We start from the raw sequence: 19,622 nt of genomic DNA, 5'->3' as shown, positions 1-19,622 counted from the left end.
ACATACACATATTATCTATACAAAAGTATGTGGACGCCCCTTCAAATTAGTAGATTTGGCTATTTCAGGCACACCTGTTGCTGACAGGTGTATAAAAACGAGCACACAGCCATGCAATCGCCATAGACAAACATTGGCAGTAGAATGGCCTTACTGAAGAGCTCAGTGACTTTCAACGTGCCACCGTCATAGGACGCCACCTTTCCAACAAGTCAGTTCGTTACATTTCTGCTCTGCTAGAGCTGCCCCGGTCAACTGTGAATGCTGTTATTGTTAAGTGGAAACGTCTAGGAGCAACAACAGCTCAGCTGGTAGGCCACACAAACTCACAGAACGGGACCGCCGAGTGCTGAAGCGTATAGCATATAAAAACCATCTGTCCTTGGTTGCAACACTCACTACCGAGTTCCAAACCGGCTCTGGAAGCAACGTCAGCACAAGAACTGTTCGTCAGGAGCTTCATGAAATGGGTTTCCATGGCCGACCAGCCGCACACAAGCCTAAGATCACCATGCGCAATGCCAAGTGTCGGCTGGAGTGGTGTAAAGCTCGCCACCATTGGCCTCTGGAGCAGTGGAAACGCGTTCTTTGGAGTGATGAATCACGCTTCACGATCTGGCGATCCGACAGACAAATCTGGGTTTGGCGGATGCCAGGAGAACGCTACCTGCCCGAATGCATAGTGCCAACTGTAAAGTTTGATGGAAGAGGAATAATAGTCTGGGGCTGTTTTTCATGGTTCGGGCTAGGCCCCTTAGTTCCAGTGAAGAGAAATCTTAACTCTACAGCATACAGTACAATGACATTCTAGACAATTCCGTGCTTCCAACTTTGTGGCAGCAGTTTGGGGAAGGCCCTTTCCTGTTGCAGCATGACAATGCCCCTGTGCACAAAGCAAGGTCCATACAGAAATGGTTTGTCGAGATCGGTGTGGAAGAACTTGACTGGCCTGCACAGAACCCTGACCTCAACCCCATCGGAATGAATTGGAACGCCGACTACGAGCCAGGCCTAATCGCCCAACCTCACTTATGCTGTTGTGGCTGAATGTAAGCAAGTCCCCGCAGCAATGTTCCAATATCTACTGGAAAGCCTTCCCAGAAGAGTGGAGGCTGTTATAGCAGCAAAGGGGGACCAACTCCATATTAAATGGCCATGATTTTGGAATGAGATGTTCGACGAGCAGGTATCCACATACTTTTGGTCATACACACACAAACATACATATACATATACATATACACATATATATATATATATATATATATATATACACACACACACTGAACAAAAATATAAATGAGACATAATCCCAGAAATGTACCATACGCACAAAAAGCTTATTTCTCTCAAATGTTGTGCACAAATTTGTTTACATCCCTGTTCGTATGCATTTCCCCTTTGCCAAGATAATCCATCCACCTGACAGGTGTGGCATACAGTGGGGAAAAAAAGTATTTAGTCAGCCACCAATTGTGCAAGTTCTCCCACTTAAAAAGATGAGAGAGGCCTGTAATTTTCATCATAGGTACACGTCAACTATGACAGACAAAATGAGGGAAAAAAATCCAGAAAATCACATTGTAGGATTTTTAATGAATTTATTTGCAAACTATGGTGGAAAATAAGTATTTGGTCACCTACAAACAAGCAAGATTTATGGCTCTCACAGACCTGTAACTTCTTCTTTAAGAGGCTGCTCTGTCCTCCACTCGTTACCTGTATTAATGGCACCTGTTTGAACTTGTTATCAGTATAAAAGACACCTGTCCACAACCTCAAACAGTCACACTCCAAACTCCACTATGGCCAAGACCAAAGAGCTGTCAAAGGACACCAGAAACAAAATTGTAGACCTGCACCAGGCTGGGAAGACTGAATCTGCAATAGGTAAGCAGCTTGGTTTGAAGAAATCAACTGTGGGAGCAATTATTAGGAAATGGAAGACATACAAGACCACTGATAATCTCCCTCGATCTGGGGCTCCACGCAAGATCTCACCCCATGGGGTCAAAATGATCACAAGAACGGTGAGCAAAAATCCCAGAACCACACGGCGGGACCTAGTGAATTACCTGCAGAGAGCTGGGACCAAAGTAACAAAGCCTACCATCAGTAACACACTACGCCGCCAGGGACTCAAATCCTGCAGTGCAAGACGTGTCCCCCTGCTTAAGCCAGTACATGTCCAGGTCCATCTGAAGTTTGCTAGAGTGCATTTTGATGATCCAGAAGAGGATTGGGAGAATGTCATATGGTCAGATGAAAACAAAATAGAACAAAGAATGCTGAGTTGCATCCAAAGAACACCATACCTACTGTGAAGCATGGGGGTGGAAACATCATGCTTTGGGGCTGTTTTTCTGCAAAGGGACCAGGACGACTGATCCGTGTAAAGGAAAGAATGAATGGGGCCATGTATCGTGAGATTTTGAGTGAAAACCTCCTTCCATCAGCAAGGGCATTGAAGATGAAACATGGCTGGGTCTTTCAGCATGACAATGATCCCAAACACACCGCCCGGGCAACGAAGGAGTGGCTTCGTAAGAAGCATTTCAAGGTCCTGGAGTGGCCTAGCCAGTCTCCAGATCTCAACCCCATAGAAAATCTTTGGAGGGAGTTGAAAGTCTGTGTTGCCCAGCGACAGCCCCAAAACATCACCGCTCTAGAGGAGATCTGCATGGAGGAATGGGCCAAAATACCAGCAACAGTGTGTGAAAACCTTGTGAAGACTTACAGAAAACATTTGACCTGTGTCATTGCCAACAAAGGGTATATAACAAAGTATTGAGAAACTTTTGTTATTGACCAAATACTTATTTTCCACCATAATTTGCAAATTAATTCATAAAAAAATCCTACAATGTGATTTTCTGGAGAAAAAAAATCTCATTTTGTCTGTCATAGTTGACGTGTACCTATGATGAAAATTACAGGCCTCTCTCATCTTTTTAAGTGGGAGAACATGCACAATTGGTGGCTGACTAAATACTTTTTCCCCCACTGTATCAAGAAGCTGATTAAACAGCATGATCATTACACAGGTGCACCTTGTGCTGGGTACAATAAAAGGCCACTAAAATGTGCAGTTTTGTGAAACAAAACAATGCCTCAGATGTCTCAAGTGTTGAGGGAGCGTGCAATTGGCATGCCGACTACAAGAATGTCCACCAGAGATGTTGGCAGAGAATGTTATGTTAATTTCTCTACCATAAGCCGCCTCCAACGTCCTTTTAGAGAATTTGGCAGTACGTCCAACCGGCATCACAACCACAGACCATGCGTATGGTGTTGTGTGGGCGAGCGGTTTGCTGATGTCAACGTTGTGAACAGACAGCCCCATGGTGGCGGTGGGGTTATGGTATGGGCAGGCATAAGCTATGGGCAATCAACATTGATGTCAATTTGAATGCACAAAAAAACCGTGACAAAATCCTGAGGCCCATTGTGAGGCCCATTTTTTTTTAAGGTAACTGTGACCAACAGATGCTATCTGTATTCTAAGTCATGTAAAATCCATAGATTAGGGCTTAATTTATTTATTCCCAAATTGACAGATTTCCTCATATGAACGGTAACTCAGTAAAATCTTTGAAATTGTTGCATGTTGCGTTTATATTTTTGTAGGCTAGTCATGTTTTACAAATATAATGTAGGAAAATTATTAATATCTAAAAAGGCGAGATTCTGTGACATACAGTGCCTTTGGAAAGTTCAGACCCCTTGACTTTACGTTACAGCCTTATTCTAAAATGGATTAAATAGAAAGAAATCCTCAGCAATCCACACAATACCCCATAATGACAAAGCGAAAACAGGTTTTTAGAAATACCTTATTTACATAAGTATTCAACCCTTTGCTATGAGACTCGAAATTGAGCTCAGGTGCATCCTGTCTCCATTGATCATCCTTTAGATGTTTCTACAATTTGATTGGTGTCCACCTGTGGTAAATTCAATTGATTGGACATGATTTGGAAAGGCACACACCTGTCTTTTTAAGGTCCCACAGTTGACAGTGCATGTCAGAGCAAAAACCAAACCATGAGGTGGAAGGAATTGTCCGTAGAGCTCTGAGACAGGATTGTTTCAAGGCACAGATCTGGGGAAGAGTACCAAAAAATGTCTGCAGCATTGAAGGTCCCCAAGAACACAGTGGCCTCCATCATTCTTAAATGGGAGAAGTTTGGAACCACCAAGACTCTTCCTAGAGCTGGCCGCCCGGCCAAACTGAGCAATCGGGGGAGAAGGGTCTTGGTCAGGGAGGTGACCAAGAACCCGATGGTCACTCTGACAGAGCTCCAGAGTTCCTCTGTGGAGATGGGAGAACCTTCCAGAAGAACAACCATCTCTGCAGCACTCCACCAATCAGGCCTTTATGGTAGAGTGAGCAGACGGAAGCCACTCCTCAGTAAAAGGCACATGAAAAAAGGCCGCTTGGAGTTTGCGAAAAGGCACCTAAAGACTCTCAGACCATGAGAAACAACATTCTCTGGTCTGATGAAACCAAGATTGAACTCTTTGGCCTGGATGCCAAGCGTCACGTCTGGAGGAAACCTGGCACCATCCCTACAGTGAAGCATGGTGGTGGCAGCATCATGCTGTGGGGATGCTTTTTTAGCGGCAAGGAGACTAGTCAGGATCGAGGCAAAGATGAACGGAGCAAAGTACAGAGAGATCCTTGATGAAAACCTGCTCCAAAGCGCTCAGGACCCCAGACTGGGGAGAAGGTTCACCTTCCAACAGGACAACGACCCTAAGCACACAGCCAAGACAATGCAGGAGTGGCTTCGGGACAAGTCTCAATATCCTTGAGTGGCCCAGCCAGAGTCCGGACTTGAACCCGATCGAACATCTATGAAGAGACCTGAAAATAGCTGTGCAGCAACGCTCCCCATCCAACCTGACAGAGCTTGAGAGGATCTGCAGAGAAGAATGGGAGAAACTCCCCAAATACAGGTGTGCCAAGCTTGTAGCGTCATACCCAAGATGACTTGAGGCTGTAATCACTGCCAAAGGTGCTTCAAGATCTGAGTAAAGGGTCTGAATACTTAAGAAAATGTGATCTGTTTTTTTATTTGCAATAAATTAGCAACAATTTTGAAAAACCTGTTTTTGCTTCGTCATTATGGGGTATTGTATGTAGATTGATCACAGGGAAAAAACTATTGAATCATTATTAGAATAAGGCTGTAACCTAACAAAATGTGGAAAAGGTCAAGGGGTCTGAATACTTTCCGAAGGCACTGTACGTTCCGATAGGAGAGAAAGGCCAGTGCTTGTTGCGCACTACAACATCACCCATCTTGCAATCGGAGCGGAGGCAGTCAACATTTTGAAACCATTAAACCATAAACGTAATTACTTAAAACCTGGACGTTGTCATTTTAACTTTCTTTCATTGTCCAGCAGCCAAAGACACAATCCTAGTCATATTAACAACCCATGCTTGTTGTTGCTTCTTTAGATCTTCCCTCTTTCTATATTTGTTTAGGATAATTGAATCTCTGTCATGAAACCGCTTGCATTTGCGGTGCACTTTTGAGAGCTTTGTTTTCCCGCTAATTGAATTTTGGAACATTCGCGCTTATAGCCTACTGCCATGTGCGCATTGCTGCATTTATAAATGTGAAGAAATAGCCTAATAGTTTATCAACATTTTAAGCTAAACCTTCTGATATGTTGGATCAGCCTAATTACTTTAAAATAAATACAGTGGGGAGAACAAGTATTTGATACACTGCCGATTTTGCAGGTTTTCCTACTTACAAAGCATGTAGAGGTCTGTAATTTTTTATCATAGGTACACTTCAACTGTGAGAGACGGAATCTAAAACAAAAATCCAGAAAATCACATTGTATGATTTTTAAGTAATTAATTTGCATTTTATTGCATGACATAAGTATTTGATACATCAGAAAAGCAGAACTTAATATTTGGTACAGTTTCCTGTAGATCTTGACCAGGTTTGCACACACTGCAGCAGGGATTTTGGCCCACTCCTCCATACAGACCTTCTCCAGCTCCTTCAGGTTTCGGGGCTGTCGCTGGGCAATACGGACTTTCAGCTCCCTCCAAAGATTTTCTATTGTGTTCAGGTCTGGAGACTGGCTAGGCCACTCCAGGACCTTGAGATGCTTCTTACGGAGCCACTCCTTAGTTGCCCTGGCTGTGTGTTTCGGGTCGTTGTCATGCTGGAAGACCCAGCCACGACCCATCTTCAATGCTCTTACTGAGGGAAGGAGGTTGTTGGCCAAGATCTCGCGATACATGGCCCCATCCATCCTCCCATCAATACGGTGCAGTCGTCCTGTCCCCTTTGCAGAAAAGCATCCCCAAAGAATGATGTTTCTACCTCTATGCTTCACGGTTGGGATGGCGTTATTGGGGTTGTACTCATCCTTGGAGTTTAGACCAAAAAGCTCTATTTTTGTCTCATCAGACCACATTACCTTCTCCCATTCCTCCTCTGGATCATCCAGATGGTCATTGGCAAACTTCAGACGGGCCTGGACATGCGCTGCCTTGAGCAGGGGGACCTTGCGTGCGCTGCAGGATTTTAATCCATGACGGCGTAGTGTGTTACTAATGGTTTTCTTTGAGACTGTGGTCCCAGCTCTCTTCAGGTCATTGACCAGGTCCTGCCGTGTAGTTCTGGGCTGATCCCTCACCTTCCTCATGATCATTGATGCCCCACGAGGTGAGATCTTGCATGGAGCCCCAGACCGAGGGTGATTGACCGTCATCTTGAACTTCTTCCATTTTCTAATAATTGCGCCAACAGTTGTTGCCTTCTCACCAAGCTGCTTGCCTATTGTCCTGTAGCCCATCCCAGCCTTGTGCAGGTCTACAATTTTATCCCTGATGTCCTTACACAGCTCTCTGGTCTTGGCCATTGTGGAGAGGTTGGAGTCTGTTTGATTGAGTGTGTGGACAGGTGTCTTTTATACAGGTAACACCTTCAAACAGGTGCAGTTAATGCAGGTAATGAGTGGAGAACTTAAACTTAGGAGGTCTTCTTAAAGAAAAACTAACAGGTCTGTGAGAGCCGGAATTCTTACTGGTTGGTAGGTGATCAAATACTTATGTCATGCAATAAAATGCAAATTAATTACTTACAAATCATACAATGTGATTTTCTGGATTTTTGTTTTAGATTCCGTCTCTCACAGTTGAAGTGTACCTATGATAAAAATGAGAGACCTCTACATGCTTTGTAAGTAGGAAAACCTGCAAAATCGGCAGTGTATCAAATACTTGTTCTCCCCACTGTGTGTATGTATATATATATATATATATATATATACATACATACACACACACACACAGTGGTTGTATTAATTTGGGATCTATCGCATCCCACAACTGTCCCAGAGTATGTTTGGACAAGCTGACCAACAGAATAGGTCAACTTTTGTACTATGGGGGATAATAGACTGACATAGGCTAGTGCTTTTGCTGTTCGCTAGGCCTACTCATCTTGTTGGCTGACGAAAAGTAAAATGTGGACAGTTCTTCTAACAGTTTCAATATGCCCCTCAAAATTTGATAAGGACGCGCGCCGTTGCATCCCCGATGTGTCTGTCTTCACTTGTAGCCTACATCAGGAGCTGCAATGCCTGTGAAAGGACCCGATCACGTGATGGGTATTGGCTAATAAGAATTGAGATATGAGAGAGCCATGTGAGTGAAAGGTGCTATGGCGATTGGCAGCCGGGAGAAGGGAATTATAATTATTATATTCAGCCCAAGGGAACAGCCACTTTGGGCGCAAGGCATGCATTTTTTTAGGGGCATTACGGCCACACAAGGGGGCATCGACGGTGCATTCCCGATGCCACCGGGAAATTCGAGCCCTGCTGATGACTAAAGGGGGCTGGGAGGTAGGGGGCCTTGACTGGGTCTGGGGTCGGGGTTAGGCTATAGGTCTGGCGCTAGGATAGGGGGTTGGGGCTGTGGGGTAGGGTAGGGGGAGGCTCGGTGGGCTGGGGCAGGTGCAAAGATATTCCTGGCTAGCTGCACATAGCTCAACACAGGGAGGGAAGAGGGAAGGAGCAGGTCCAGGCAGGGAGGGAGGAGAGACAGGCTGAAGAACTTGATTTATTGGGTTAATTTCCCTCCGACTCAGGCTCCCGCTTCCATGCAGGGACGCCTCTCATCACACCAGAAAGAGAGAGACAGAGAGAGACAGAGACAGAGACAGAGAGAGAGAGAGAGAGAGAGAGAGAGAGAGAGAGAGAGAGAGAGAGAGAGAGAGAGAGAGAGAGAGAGAGAGAGAGAGAGAGAGAGAGAGAGAGAGAGAGAGAGAGAGAGAGAGAGAGAGAGAGAGAGAGAGAGAGAGAGAGAGAGAGAGAGAGAGAGAGAAAAAGAGGAAGAGAGAAGGAGGGAAAATAAGGCAACAGCCCTTTGTGCAGACTCCCAATCATTCCTGCCAGTTCACCGGGAGGGAAGGGGTTGACCTGTGCGTGTGTGTGTGTGTGCTCACACACTCGCTTGCTTTCTCCACGAGTAGCTAGTGCAGGCAGAGCCAAGGCATCGGGTTTCATGCACACATTACAGTGCAGGGTTTCATTTGTGACATCACTCAATTACTGACTCACTGTGACTGTAAAATAATCCCAAAGACACTAAAGAAGACAATCGTTTTCCAAGACGTGTGGGAGAAATGGAATAGGCCTACATTTCCTTTCAATTCCTCATGAGGCTTTCTTTCTTTATTTCAAAAGCCAACATGTATTGTAAGGTTAGCCCTAGATTTCCCTCTTTCTTTCCTTTATTAGGGTAGCACTTGACTACTGCTGGGCCTATTTTAAGCCTGTGTGTTCGTGGTTGACCTTCATGCTACTATGCTGTATGCACACTAGATAAGAGAGATGACTTCAGCAGGAAACACTAGTTAGTCACAACAAAGGCACGCCTATAACATCTCACCATGCCAACAGAGTAATCTACCCGCTCGACTTGAACAACAACTACAGACAGAGACCAAAACACGTCCTTCGGGTTAGAGTGAGGGCTCAGGTCCTTTATACCTTTATACTGAGACGGACAGGGAGAGTCAATTCAATTCAATTCGCTTTATTGGCATGACGTAACAATGTACATATTGCCAAAGCTTACTTTGGATATTTACCCTATTAACATAATTAAAATAATAATAATCAATATTGTCAACGGGACAACAGTAACAAAATAACCATTGAACAATAACAATATAGAGGACATGTGCAGGTTGGTTGGTCTGTCAGACACTGTCCCTCATCTTATGGCAGGAAGCAATGTAGTGCGCTGCCAACCCACAGCTCTCTGCGCCCTCCCCCAACAGGACAGGTAGCCTATTCTCATCAGAGAGGTCTTTGAAAACGGTTTCAAATTTGGGGAAATTACACTCTAATTGTTTTATATTTTTGACATTTTGATAAATTGTTGCACAGCCTTTCCTCTACAGGGAGCCAGGTGTTCCTGTGTCTACCCTTCTCAATGGCAAGGCTGTGCTCACTGAGCCTGTACTTTGACAGGCTTTGATCAGTAACCATGGTCAAATAGTTAGCCAAGGTGTACTTTCGATTTAGGGCCAGATAGCACTGCATTTTATTTTGTGCTTGTGTTTCCCAATAAGCAATGTAGTTTTGTTTTGACTGTGTTGTAATTTGGTTTATTCTGATTGATTGGATGTTCTGGTCCTGAGGCTTCAGTGTGTTAGTAGAACAAGTTTGTGAACTCAGCCCCAGGACCAGCTGGATGAGGGGACTCTTTTCTTTGCTCAGCTCTTGGCATTGCAGGGCTTTGTAATGATATGATATGAGAGGGGGTCACTGTATTTTAGATGTTTCCAAAACATAATTTCTATTTTTTGAGTTTTTATTATTAGTGGATATTGGCCTAATTCTGCCCTGCATGCATTGTTTGTAGTTTTCCTCTGGACATGTAGGAGAATCTTACATAACTCTGCAGGGTTTCAATGAGGTGTTTGTCCCATTTGGTGAAATCTTGTTTTGCAAGTGGACCCCGCACCTCACTGCCATAAAGTGCAATTGGTTCAGTGACACATTCAATTAGTTTTAACCTACTTTTAATAGGCATTTCAATTTGAATTTGTTTTTTAATGGCGTAGAATGCCCTGCGTGCTTTCTCTCTCAGTTCATTCACTGCATCATTAAGGTGTCCAGTTGAGCTTATTTTTAAACCTAAGTAACTGTAGTGTGTGCAGTACTCTATATACAGTTGAAGTCGGAAGTTTACATACACTTAGGTTGGAGTCATTAAAACTCATTTTTCAACCACTCCACAAATGTCTTGTTAACAAACTATAGTTTTGGCAAGTCGGTTAGGACATCTACTTTGTGCAAGACACAAGTAATTTTTCCAACAATTGTTTACAGACAGATTATTTCACTTATAATTCACTGTATCACAATTCCAGTGGGTCAGAAGTTTACATACACTAAGTTGACTGTGCCTTTAAACAGCTTGGAAAATTCCAGAAAATGATGTCATGGCTATAGAAGCTTCTGATAGGCTAATTCACATCATTTGAGTCAATTGGAGGTGTACCTGTGGATGCATTTCAAGGCCTACCTTCAAACTCAGTGCCTCTTTGCTTGACATCATGTGAAAATCAAAAGAAATCAGCCAAGACCTCAGAAAAACAATTGTAGACCTCCATAAGTTTGGTTCATCCTTGGGAGCAATTTCCAAACGCCTGAAGGTACCACGTTCATCTGTACAAACAATAGTACGCAAGTATAAACACCATGGGACCACGCAGCCTTCATACTGCTCAGGAAGGAGACGCGTTCTGTCTCCTAGAGATGAACGTACTTTGGTGCGAAAAGTGCAAATCAATCCCAGAACAACAGCAAAGGACCTTGTGAAGATGCTGGAGGAAACAGGTACAAAGGTATCTATATCCACAGTAAAACGAGTCCTATTTCGACATAACCTGAAAGGCCGCTCAGCAAGGAAGAAGCCACTGCTCCAAAACCGCCATAAAAAAGCAAGACTACGGTTTGCAACTGCACATGGGGACAAAGACCGTACTTTTTGGAGAAATGTCCTCTGGTCTGACGAAACAAAAATATAACTCTTTGGCCATAATGACCATTGTTATGTTTGGAGGAAAAAGGGGGATACTTGCAAGCCAAAGAACACCATCCCAACCGTGAAGCACGGGGGTGGCAGCATCATGCTGTGGGGGTGCTTTGCTGCAGGAGGGACTGGTGCACTTCACAAAATAGATGGCATCATGAGGAAGAGAAATGATGTGGATATATTGGAGCAACATCTCAAGACATTAGTCAGGAAGTTAAAGCTTGGTCGCAAACGGGTCTTCCAAATGGACAATGACCCCAAGCATACTTCCAAAGTTGTGGCAAAATGGCTTAAGGACAACAAAGTCAAGGTATTGGAGTTGCCATCACAAAGCCCTGACATCAATCCTATAGAACATTTGTGGGCAGAACTGAAAAGGTGTGTGCGAGCAAGGAGGCCTACAAACCTGACTCAGTTACACCAGCTCTGTCAGGAGGAATGGGCCAAAATTCACCCAACTTATTGTGGGAAGCTTGTGAAAGGCAACCCGAAACGTTTGACCCAGTTTAAACAATTTAAAAGCAATGCTACCAAATACTAATAGAGTGTATGTAAACTTCTGACCCACTGGGAATGTGATGAAATAAATAAAAGCTGAAATAAATAATTCTCTCTACTATCATTCTGACATTTCACATTCTTAAAATAAAGTGGTGATCCTAACTGACCTAAGACAGGGAATATTTACTAGGATTAAATGTCAGGAATTGTGAAAAACTGAGTTTAAATGTATTTGGCTAAGGTGTATGTAAACTTCCGACTTCAACTGTATGTTGTACCAATTGAGAACTTTGGTATAATTCCCTGAGATCTGGATCTTCTCTGGAATATCATTACTTTAGTCTTTTTGGGGTTTACTGCCAGGGCCCAGGTCTGGCAGTACTGCTCTAGCAGGTCCAGGCTCTGCTGTAGGCCATGTGCTGTGGGTGACAGTAGGCATAGGTAATCTGCGAAGAGCAGGCATTTAACCTCTGAATTGTGGAGACTAACACCAGGGACTGGGGATTTTTCTAGAATAGTGGCCAATTCGTTAATGTAAATATTAAAGAGTGCAGGAATCAGATTGCAACCCTGGCGAAGGCCCCGCCCCTGGTTAAAGAATTCTGTTATTTTCTTGTCTCTGTCCTGACACATCTAACCCTCTGTATTACTAAGGCCTACACTTGAGCAAAAACAGAGCCTAGCTGATAAAGGTTTGTAGTATAGGACTACATTTTCCACAGATTAGATGTCCCATTGTGAAAGATACACTTGCCCATGCTACGGAGGCAGATGTGCATAGTGTACAATACACTAGCTGAGAGATGTACTGTGAGAGTGTCCTGGCTTCTCCTTGTCCATTTGCAGTGGCACTGGGTGTAAAAGAGAAGGGACAGAGGTGGAGGGAGATGATGAAAGAGAGAACAATGAAGAGAGGATGAAGGGGGTAAAATAGGATGAGAGAGCGCAAAAGAGAAAGGTGGGAGACAGAACGAATGGGAAAAGCTGTCCTGTTGTCCTTGTCTCCTCTCAAGTCAAGGTTCTCATAAACATGTGAAACCCATCTCATCGTCCAACCAGGTAGTGCTGGGCAGCCCCCTCACCAATACAGACCCAGCCCTCTTACCACAACCTCATTGATCACTGTTACACACCGCTCGCTCCACAGCACGGTGCGTGCTCGGCCACTCACACATGCACGTCACGAGAAACACACACACACACTAGGCCATAGCAGGAATATGGAGTGGACTACTTAACATATGGGGAGTAGCTAAACACCTTCCGATGGCTCTTCCGAAGTAGTGGGTTTGATTTCTGCATGGACCAGTGGACCCCATTCTGAATAGCTGTTTTACTGACTAAATCCATTTGGATTAACTAAATGACCATATTATTACACGCGTTGGGGTTTCGGTTCAAATAGACATGCTTCCTGCCAGTCTAGCTGTTGGAAGCAGTGAAGCACCTTACAGAAGTGAGGTTAAAGAGGTAACAAGGCTAAATAACTATCAAAAAAGTACAAGTTGGCCGTGTGTGGTGTGCGTGGCAGCTAAAGACTTCCCAGATGGAGAACACATTGGCCCCATTTGCTGGGTTATAGTTCCAGTCATTCTCACGCCAACATACATTCTCATCACTCTCTCCCTCCCTAGCCACTTTATCTTCATTCAGCCTGATAATGGCACTCCACCAGACTACTGTCCAGATGATGTGTCTGTGTCTGTCTGTCTGTCAATTGCAGCACCTCTGGTGTCACTGGGGCAAGTGGGAACACCTGGCTAGTGAAATATGAGCTTTGTTACATTTCATTAGTGACACACCACCACTAACAACCTGTTCATAATACATCCCTATTTAAAAGGCCATGCATAGGCAGAATACGTCCATAAGGAAATATCATAACCTGAGTGAAGTATAGGTCAATGGACGTGGACTTTGAGCACAGAGTAGAAGCATATTCAAATTATGGCTCAGGGCGGGGCGACCAAGCAATATTGTGTGCAAGTAAAGAGCGCTCTACATTATTATTCTGAAATTAATTATAGGGAGGCTGTGCAGTTGCTGTGTGTATAAGCAGGTATGTGTGTAGATGTATGTGTGTGTTTGTTAGAAAGCTACAATTCTAACCTTTCCAATGAGGGATTTGATTTTTACTGGGAGTTGTATGAATTGTAATATCTTTCCTGCTAAAATAAAATATATATTTTTTAAAGTATGTCTCATATCTAAGGACACCAGGTGATGCATTGGTTAAAACGTAAACAATAGCTGCCTCCAATGCAAATCAACCTGAACTTCCCTAGACTCTATACACTTCCATATCATCCTGAGTGGCGCAGTGGTCTAAGGCACTGCATCGCAGTGCTAACTGTGCCACTAGAGATCCTGGTTCGAATGCAGGCTCTGTCGCAGCCGGCTGCGACCGGGAGACTCATGGGCGGCGCACAATTGGCCCAGCGTTGTCCAGGGTAGGGGAGGGAATGGCCGGCAGGGGATGTAGCTCAGTTGATAGAGCATGGCGTTTGCAACGCCAGGGTTGTGGGTTCGATTCCCACGGGGGGCCAGTATAAAAAGATATGTATTCACTAACTGTAAGTCGCTCTGGATAAGAGCGTCTGCTAAATGACTAAAATGTAAATGTAAATATCAGATGGTTTCGTCTACTAACAAATATCAGCCCTGTATTGGCTGTGAATGCTTTCCTAAACCCTTTTTATTTTATTTATTTAACCCTACTTGTTCCATTGGTTTAGTAGTCTGTTAACACATTTGTGCTCTCTCTATTGTCAACCAATACCCAACAGGCTTCAAAGACATTGTCATCAGGGCCCTGAAAAATGGCTCTCTCTCTTGACCCCAGTGGTGTCCACTACTGAGAGAAATGTCTCATTACTCTGTCCAGCCACCTCTCTGACCTGGCCCAAGCCTCTCTACGGCCACAGACAGACACACAATGAGGTAGTGGTGGGGAGACTGCACTGACCCAAGGCACATAATCAATGTTTACTGGTATTTTGTATTCATGTCCTGTGTAGCGCTCTTCCTTCACCTTGAGCAGAAAGAAAACACTAGATGGTTGTAATGTTAGCTAAAAGGCGAAAGACAGCTAATATCTATGTGAGAGGTTTTGGTAATTAGCCTAACCTCCACAGGGCGAGCAGTACATGCCTATGCCATTACGGTTTGAAAGCGACTGGAATAAAGATACAATTAGACTCCAATTAGGCCTAACTACAGTACAGCTCATTCATAGGTAGACAGCCACCATGCCAGCAAACGGAACAGAGCCCATGAGGTCATTGAGAACACAACACCATCACCCCAGTCAGTGTCGTTTCAGTTGATCATATTTTCACACATCCCTTCCCTGACACGGCAACATCAGTGAGGAGAACTCTGCTTCACCTGGGTCCAGCTGCTGTGAAAAGGTCAAGCACAGGGCCATGATCGCTCTTCACCTCCCCTCTCTTCCCAACAACAGAGTCAGGCCCATCCCCATCCACTAGTTTCCTAATGGCCCACTAGGCTCATGACTACGGACGGCTACGGGTGGCTCATCTCAGGAAAAGCAATGAGGTTCCCCATGTATATATCCGTGACCCTTGGATGACTCCACACCCCCCTCGCCTCCCCCAATCTGGCCCGCCAGTGACCCCCTATTAGGGGGAGAGAGGGAGAGTGAGTGAGTGGGTCTGCAATCCCGTTTGAATGGAGCCGTGCGACACAGTCATTCGGGTGTTGAGTACACAAATCTCCTCTGCAATGGGGTCAAAGCCGGTGCTTATCCATTTGTTTTGCTTTTTTTCCCCTCCTTTCCTCCTCTCCCCTCACCCACCCCTTCCCTTTCTAAATCACAACCCATAGCAATCATGCAGGCAATATGGCACTGATGAGACTTCGCCTGAGTGAGAGGAGTGAGAGGAGAGAGGGAAGCGTGAGCGTCGCGTCACACCCCACCAGTCACACACACAAACACAGTGGGGCTAGCTAGAGGACAGGAGGCTGAGAGAGAGGCTCTATAGCTGAGATATGGAGAGACGGCTACTTTAATGCAGCAAATAGAAGCATAAGAGGAACAGAGCTATCTGTGGAGGTTGTGTGACTGCCAAAGAGAAACATTCAAATAACTCCCAGCCAGACCGGCAGCTGCTGTATTAGCAGTACACCCAGAGTTCACCATGCAAACGCCTCCAAACAACACATGAACACTACAACGAAAGAGCCCGTTAGTTCAATGACTTTCATAGTGAGTTAAGTCAGAGGGATCACAGTCTTAAGTGGGGGCCATCTGGGCCTGTAGTGTGTTAGCCTACTCAGCCCTCGAGCCAGCAAGCCAGCCGGTCGGTCAGCCAGGCATATGACTCCTGGCTGCTCCCACCACTCTAATCCTAGGGTACGTCCCAAATCGCAACCTATTCCCTATATTGTGTAACACTTTTGACCAGGGCCCTTAGGGCTCTGATCAAAAGTAGTGCACTATGTAGGGAATATGGTGCCATTGGAGACCCCTGCAGAATAAACCGAAGCCCACACAAGACAAGCCCCTTCTACGGCAGAGTAGAGCAGAGATTTACTACACCCCCAGTCACAACAAAGTCTGTCTGGAGGTCAAGGGCAGGACCTTTCAGATCACTATACACTACATCCAGGGTGGGAAATTAACACCAGCCACATGCTGGTAAATGTCTACTCTTACCAGCCACACTGACAGCTGGTCACACAGAGCAGTTGGGTGCAGTTTTATTTTATTTTTTTATAATGCAAAGCCCACATGTAAAAAAACAACAACGTGTGTGTCAGTTGAATGAGAGAATCTCAATGGTACAGTGGTGAAAGCAGGGTGGGGTACAGCTGCAGCATAGGTTCAATATTTGGTTCAAACAATAGAGAGAGAAAGATGGAGATCTTGCCAGCTGAAACAGGTCAATAACACACACTGATATCCACTACTGTCTGTCATATTCTGAGTTGTTCTTTTAAATCACTTTCAATCTATTTAAAAAAAACATTCATTAATTGCTGTTTTAACGTTACAAAACATGCTTGTCTGGTACAAAATGTGAGTGGCTGGTAACATTTGGTCATCTACCACCCACTGCGGCTGCTGGATCAAAAAGTTCAATTTCCACCCTTCCACATTTCCATCTGATGGCTGATAAGTGTGTGTACTGTATGCGTTTGTGTAGGGGTGTATGTGTGTGCACATGGTTGTCTGTGTATATGAGTGTTTACAGTATGTCAGCTTGCATGCACTTGTTTTTTCACAGTGCATGCATGTGTGTGTATGCATGCCATACATGTGTATGTGTGCATGAATGCATGTAATGTGTATTATGTGTGTTGGCAATGTGCGGCCCTGCCCCTTGGTAGTAGGAGAGGTTAGTGCCCATCCGGCTACGGTCTGTCGGGTTACACTGTGGGTGTGTCTTTTGGCTCCGTTCTGGCCTGCATGTCTGCTCCTCTGCCACTGTCTCAGTCTCTTTTCTCTCTCTCCCTCTCCCTGACTGGGTAAGGTGGCCCAGAGCATGCGTCAGCCAGGCCTTTTCCTCTGCCTCCCTCCTCTCTTCCTCTCATCTCCTGACAGCTCCTGACAGGGAGCAGCCCTGCAGCTGGTCGCCAGTCTCTCTCGTCCCAGCAGGATGCTCGCTGGGCGTCCCGTGACTCTTCCCTGATCTCCTCCTCCACTCTCTTTCTCCTCTTGCTGCATGCCTGAGACAGAGGGCTGGAGAGCAGCCCTCGCCCCTGGCAGCCGACCACAGAGCACTAAGTTCATCCGCCTCGCACGGAGCTTCACTCAGTCCTGCTGCCTCCTGGAGCACACGACACACCACTACGCCCAGACCCAGGGCTGGCCCCCTGAAAGAGACATTGAAAGCCCTGGTACTCTGTGCCCAAGCCAGGGCTCCGAACACACACAGGTCGAATCGACCCACTGACTGCCACAGCGATGATACGCTAGTCGTTTCCCCCCATGGTGCTACATGTGGACCGACATCTTGTATGCTCACATAGGGATTAAACACACTTGCATCTAGGGTCTCTCTTTCACAGCTCTCCAACTGTCAATTTAGCAACAGCGTGTGGCTTTAGGGTCATGTTAATCACACAGAGACATGCAACACATCTCATCTCTCTTCCCGTGCTTATATTCACACTCCAATCTATGAAAATTATGAAACCATTTGACACCAATGACCACTCACTCTAACAAAGACATTATCAGTCAACCCATGATGTGCAAACGTATTGATCATGCAATCTGTAAATTATTGCCCTAGAAGGAACAAGGGATTTTGTGAGACTGTGCACTGACTGGGTAAAAATGAAACTAAGTTCAAGGCTCGACATTGTGTTTTGCCAAACTCTTCTGCCTGGCTGCCCGATCTGGCTACTAATTGCGTGTGATAAAGTGACATTTTAGGCATTACGTCTTCCCTGGCAGCCTTACAACCACATGGCATCTACTATTCAGAATAAAGGTTCAGCCTTGCTAAGATTGATTGTGTGGTGTGTGTGCTGCCTTCAGCCTTGATTGTTTGTTTACCTCTTCCCACTGCCACAGAGGACAAATAAATTACAGATTGCTCTTTAACAGTTAACCCTTTACACTCACACTGTATGTTTACATAGAGACATTACATTGTGTTTATATTTGAGAAAGCGAATGTAGGTGTATGGGACGGTGTGTGGCTTACCTTGTCCTTCTCGTGTGGCAGGAGACGGACGGGCGGCAGGGAGTCCAGCACCACAGTGCCCGTCCCATCTGACTGGGAGCTGCGACTGACGAGGCGGAACAGCGGCCCGTTCTTGGCCACCCTACCGTGGGCACACGCCCGCTTCAGCGCAACCCTCAGCTGCTGGTGGAACAGCGCGGGCCCCATGGAGCCGCTGCCAGACAGGTAGGCCGCCACGTCACCCTGGCACTTGAGGAAGCGCTCAACACTCTTTAGGGTGGAGCCGCCTAGCTCATGAAGCCCCTCTAGGGAACGCTTGATCAGCTTGTTCCAGTCCAGTCCTGGCTTCTTCCCAGAATGATGGTGGCTCCCCCCATGGTCCCCATGCACATGATGACCTCCCCCTCCACCGCTGCCCAGGCGGGGCTTGGGGAAGGCCAAGCGGCCGGGATTCTCTGGGTCCTTGTAGGAGTTGAGCCCCTTGTTAGACACTTTGAGGATAGTTCCATCCTTGACACTGAGCTCCAGCTGTTCCAGCACAGTCTTGCGGTCCAGCCTGTGGGTCATGGACACAGCGTTGCATATCCTCTCCTCCGACGGCCGCTGCTTCTGCTTCTTTACCTTCTTGATGGCCTCCAGGATCCAGGTGGTGTACATTGGGTTGGCCAGCTTCACCATGGCTATGGCTGGAGGTCACGATGACGACACACACACGGCAACACCCGTGGCGGGAAAAAGGTAAGAGTCCTGCGGCCTAAGCCGCCTCCTCCTCCTCCTCCTCTTCCTAGCCCTTCTGCCCGGGGACTATCCTTTGTCCCGGGCCGCACAGAGTCCCTCAGAGCCTGAGCACGAGCAGCACGGCAGGGAGCAGCTCACCATAGCATAGGCCACCCCACCAACCCACCCACCCCCCCAATAAAACCTGGTCACCCACTACCCTCTCCTAGTAGGGTCAGTTAGCCTGAGGGAGAGCAGTGTCGTGGAGCAGCAGATACTAGACTAACTCTGGAGCTGTGGAGTTCCGACTCACACAATACGGGGGCTTTCACAATAACACTTAGGTATCTCCCACTACTGCCTGTTGCAAAGGACAGAGGGACAAACAGATAGAACCTGTTGATTCAGTCTCTAATCAATGTAAATAACAGGCTCTCAACGTGATGTGGAAACCTTGACCGTCATCTTGAGTTGAAGATCAGTTGTAGTGTTTGGGAAGTGCAGGAGGACTTAAATGTCTTTCAGCCACGCGGCTCCAGTCGTTGTCTTTCCTCTCTCCCTCTCTCTAGTTGTATCCACCTGTTCTAAGGTCTGGAAGGGAACAGATATTACACACCAGGGAGCAGCGAGGGCTGATCACCTTCATTCCAATTACG

At 45.9% G+C, this 19,622-nt stretch overlaps 1 protein-coding gene across 1 annotated transcript in view; it reads right to left on the bottom strand.

The window, feature by feature from the left end:
• LOC121585019 (histone acetyltransferase KAT6A-like) overlaps positions 1-19,157 on the bottom strand; it is a 37,648-nt gene extending 18,491 nt beyond the window's left edge. The window contains exon 1 of the mRNA XM_041901335.1: positions 18,271-19,157. Within this exon, the coding sequence (XP_041757269.1) occupies positions 18,271-18,927 (657 nt within the window). The 5' untranslated portion in view covers positions 18,928-19,157. The remainder of the gene's footprint in view (positions 1-18,270) is intronic.
• Positions 19,158-19,622: the final 465 nt, after the last annotated feature.

The sequence above is a fragment of the Coregonus clupeaformis genome, chromosome 16 (genome assembly GCF_020615455.1).
Source record: "Coregonus clupeaformis isolate EN_2021a chromosome 16, ASM2061545v1, whole genome shotgun sequence".
NCBI lineage: Eukaryota > Metazoa > Chordata > Actinopteri > Salmoniformes > Salmonidae > Coregonus > Coregonus clupeaformis.
Note: the sequence above shows the minus strand (reverse complement) of the source record. Positions and strands in the feature narration are given on the sequence as shown.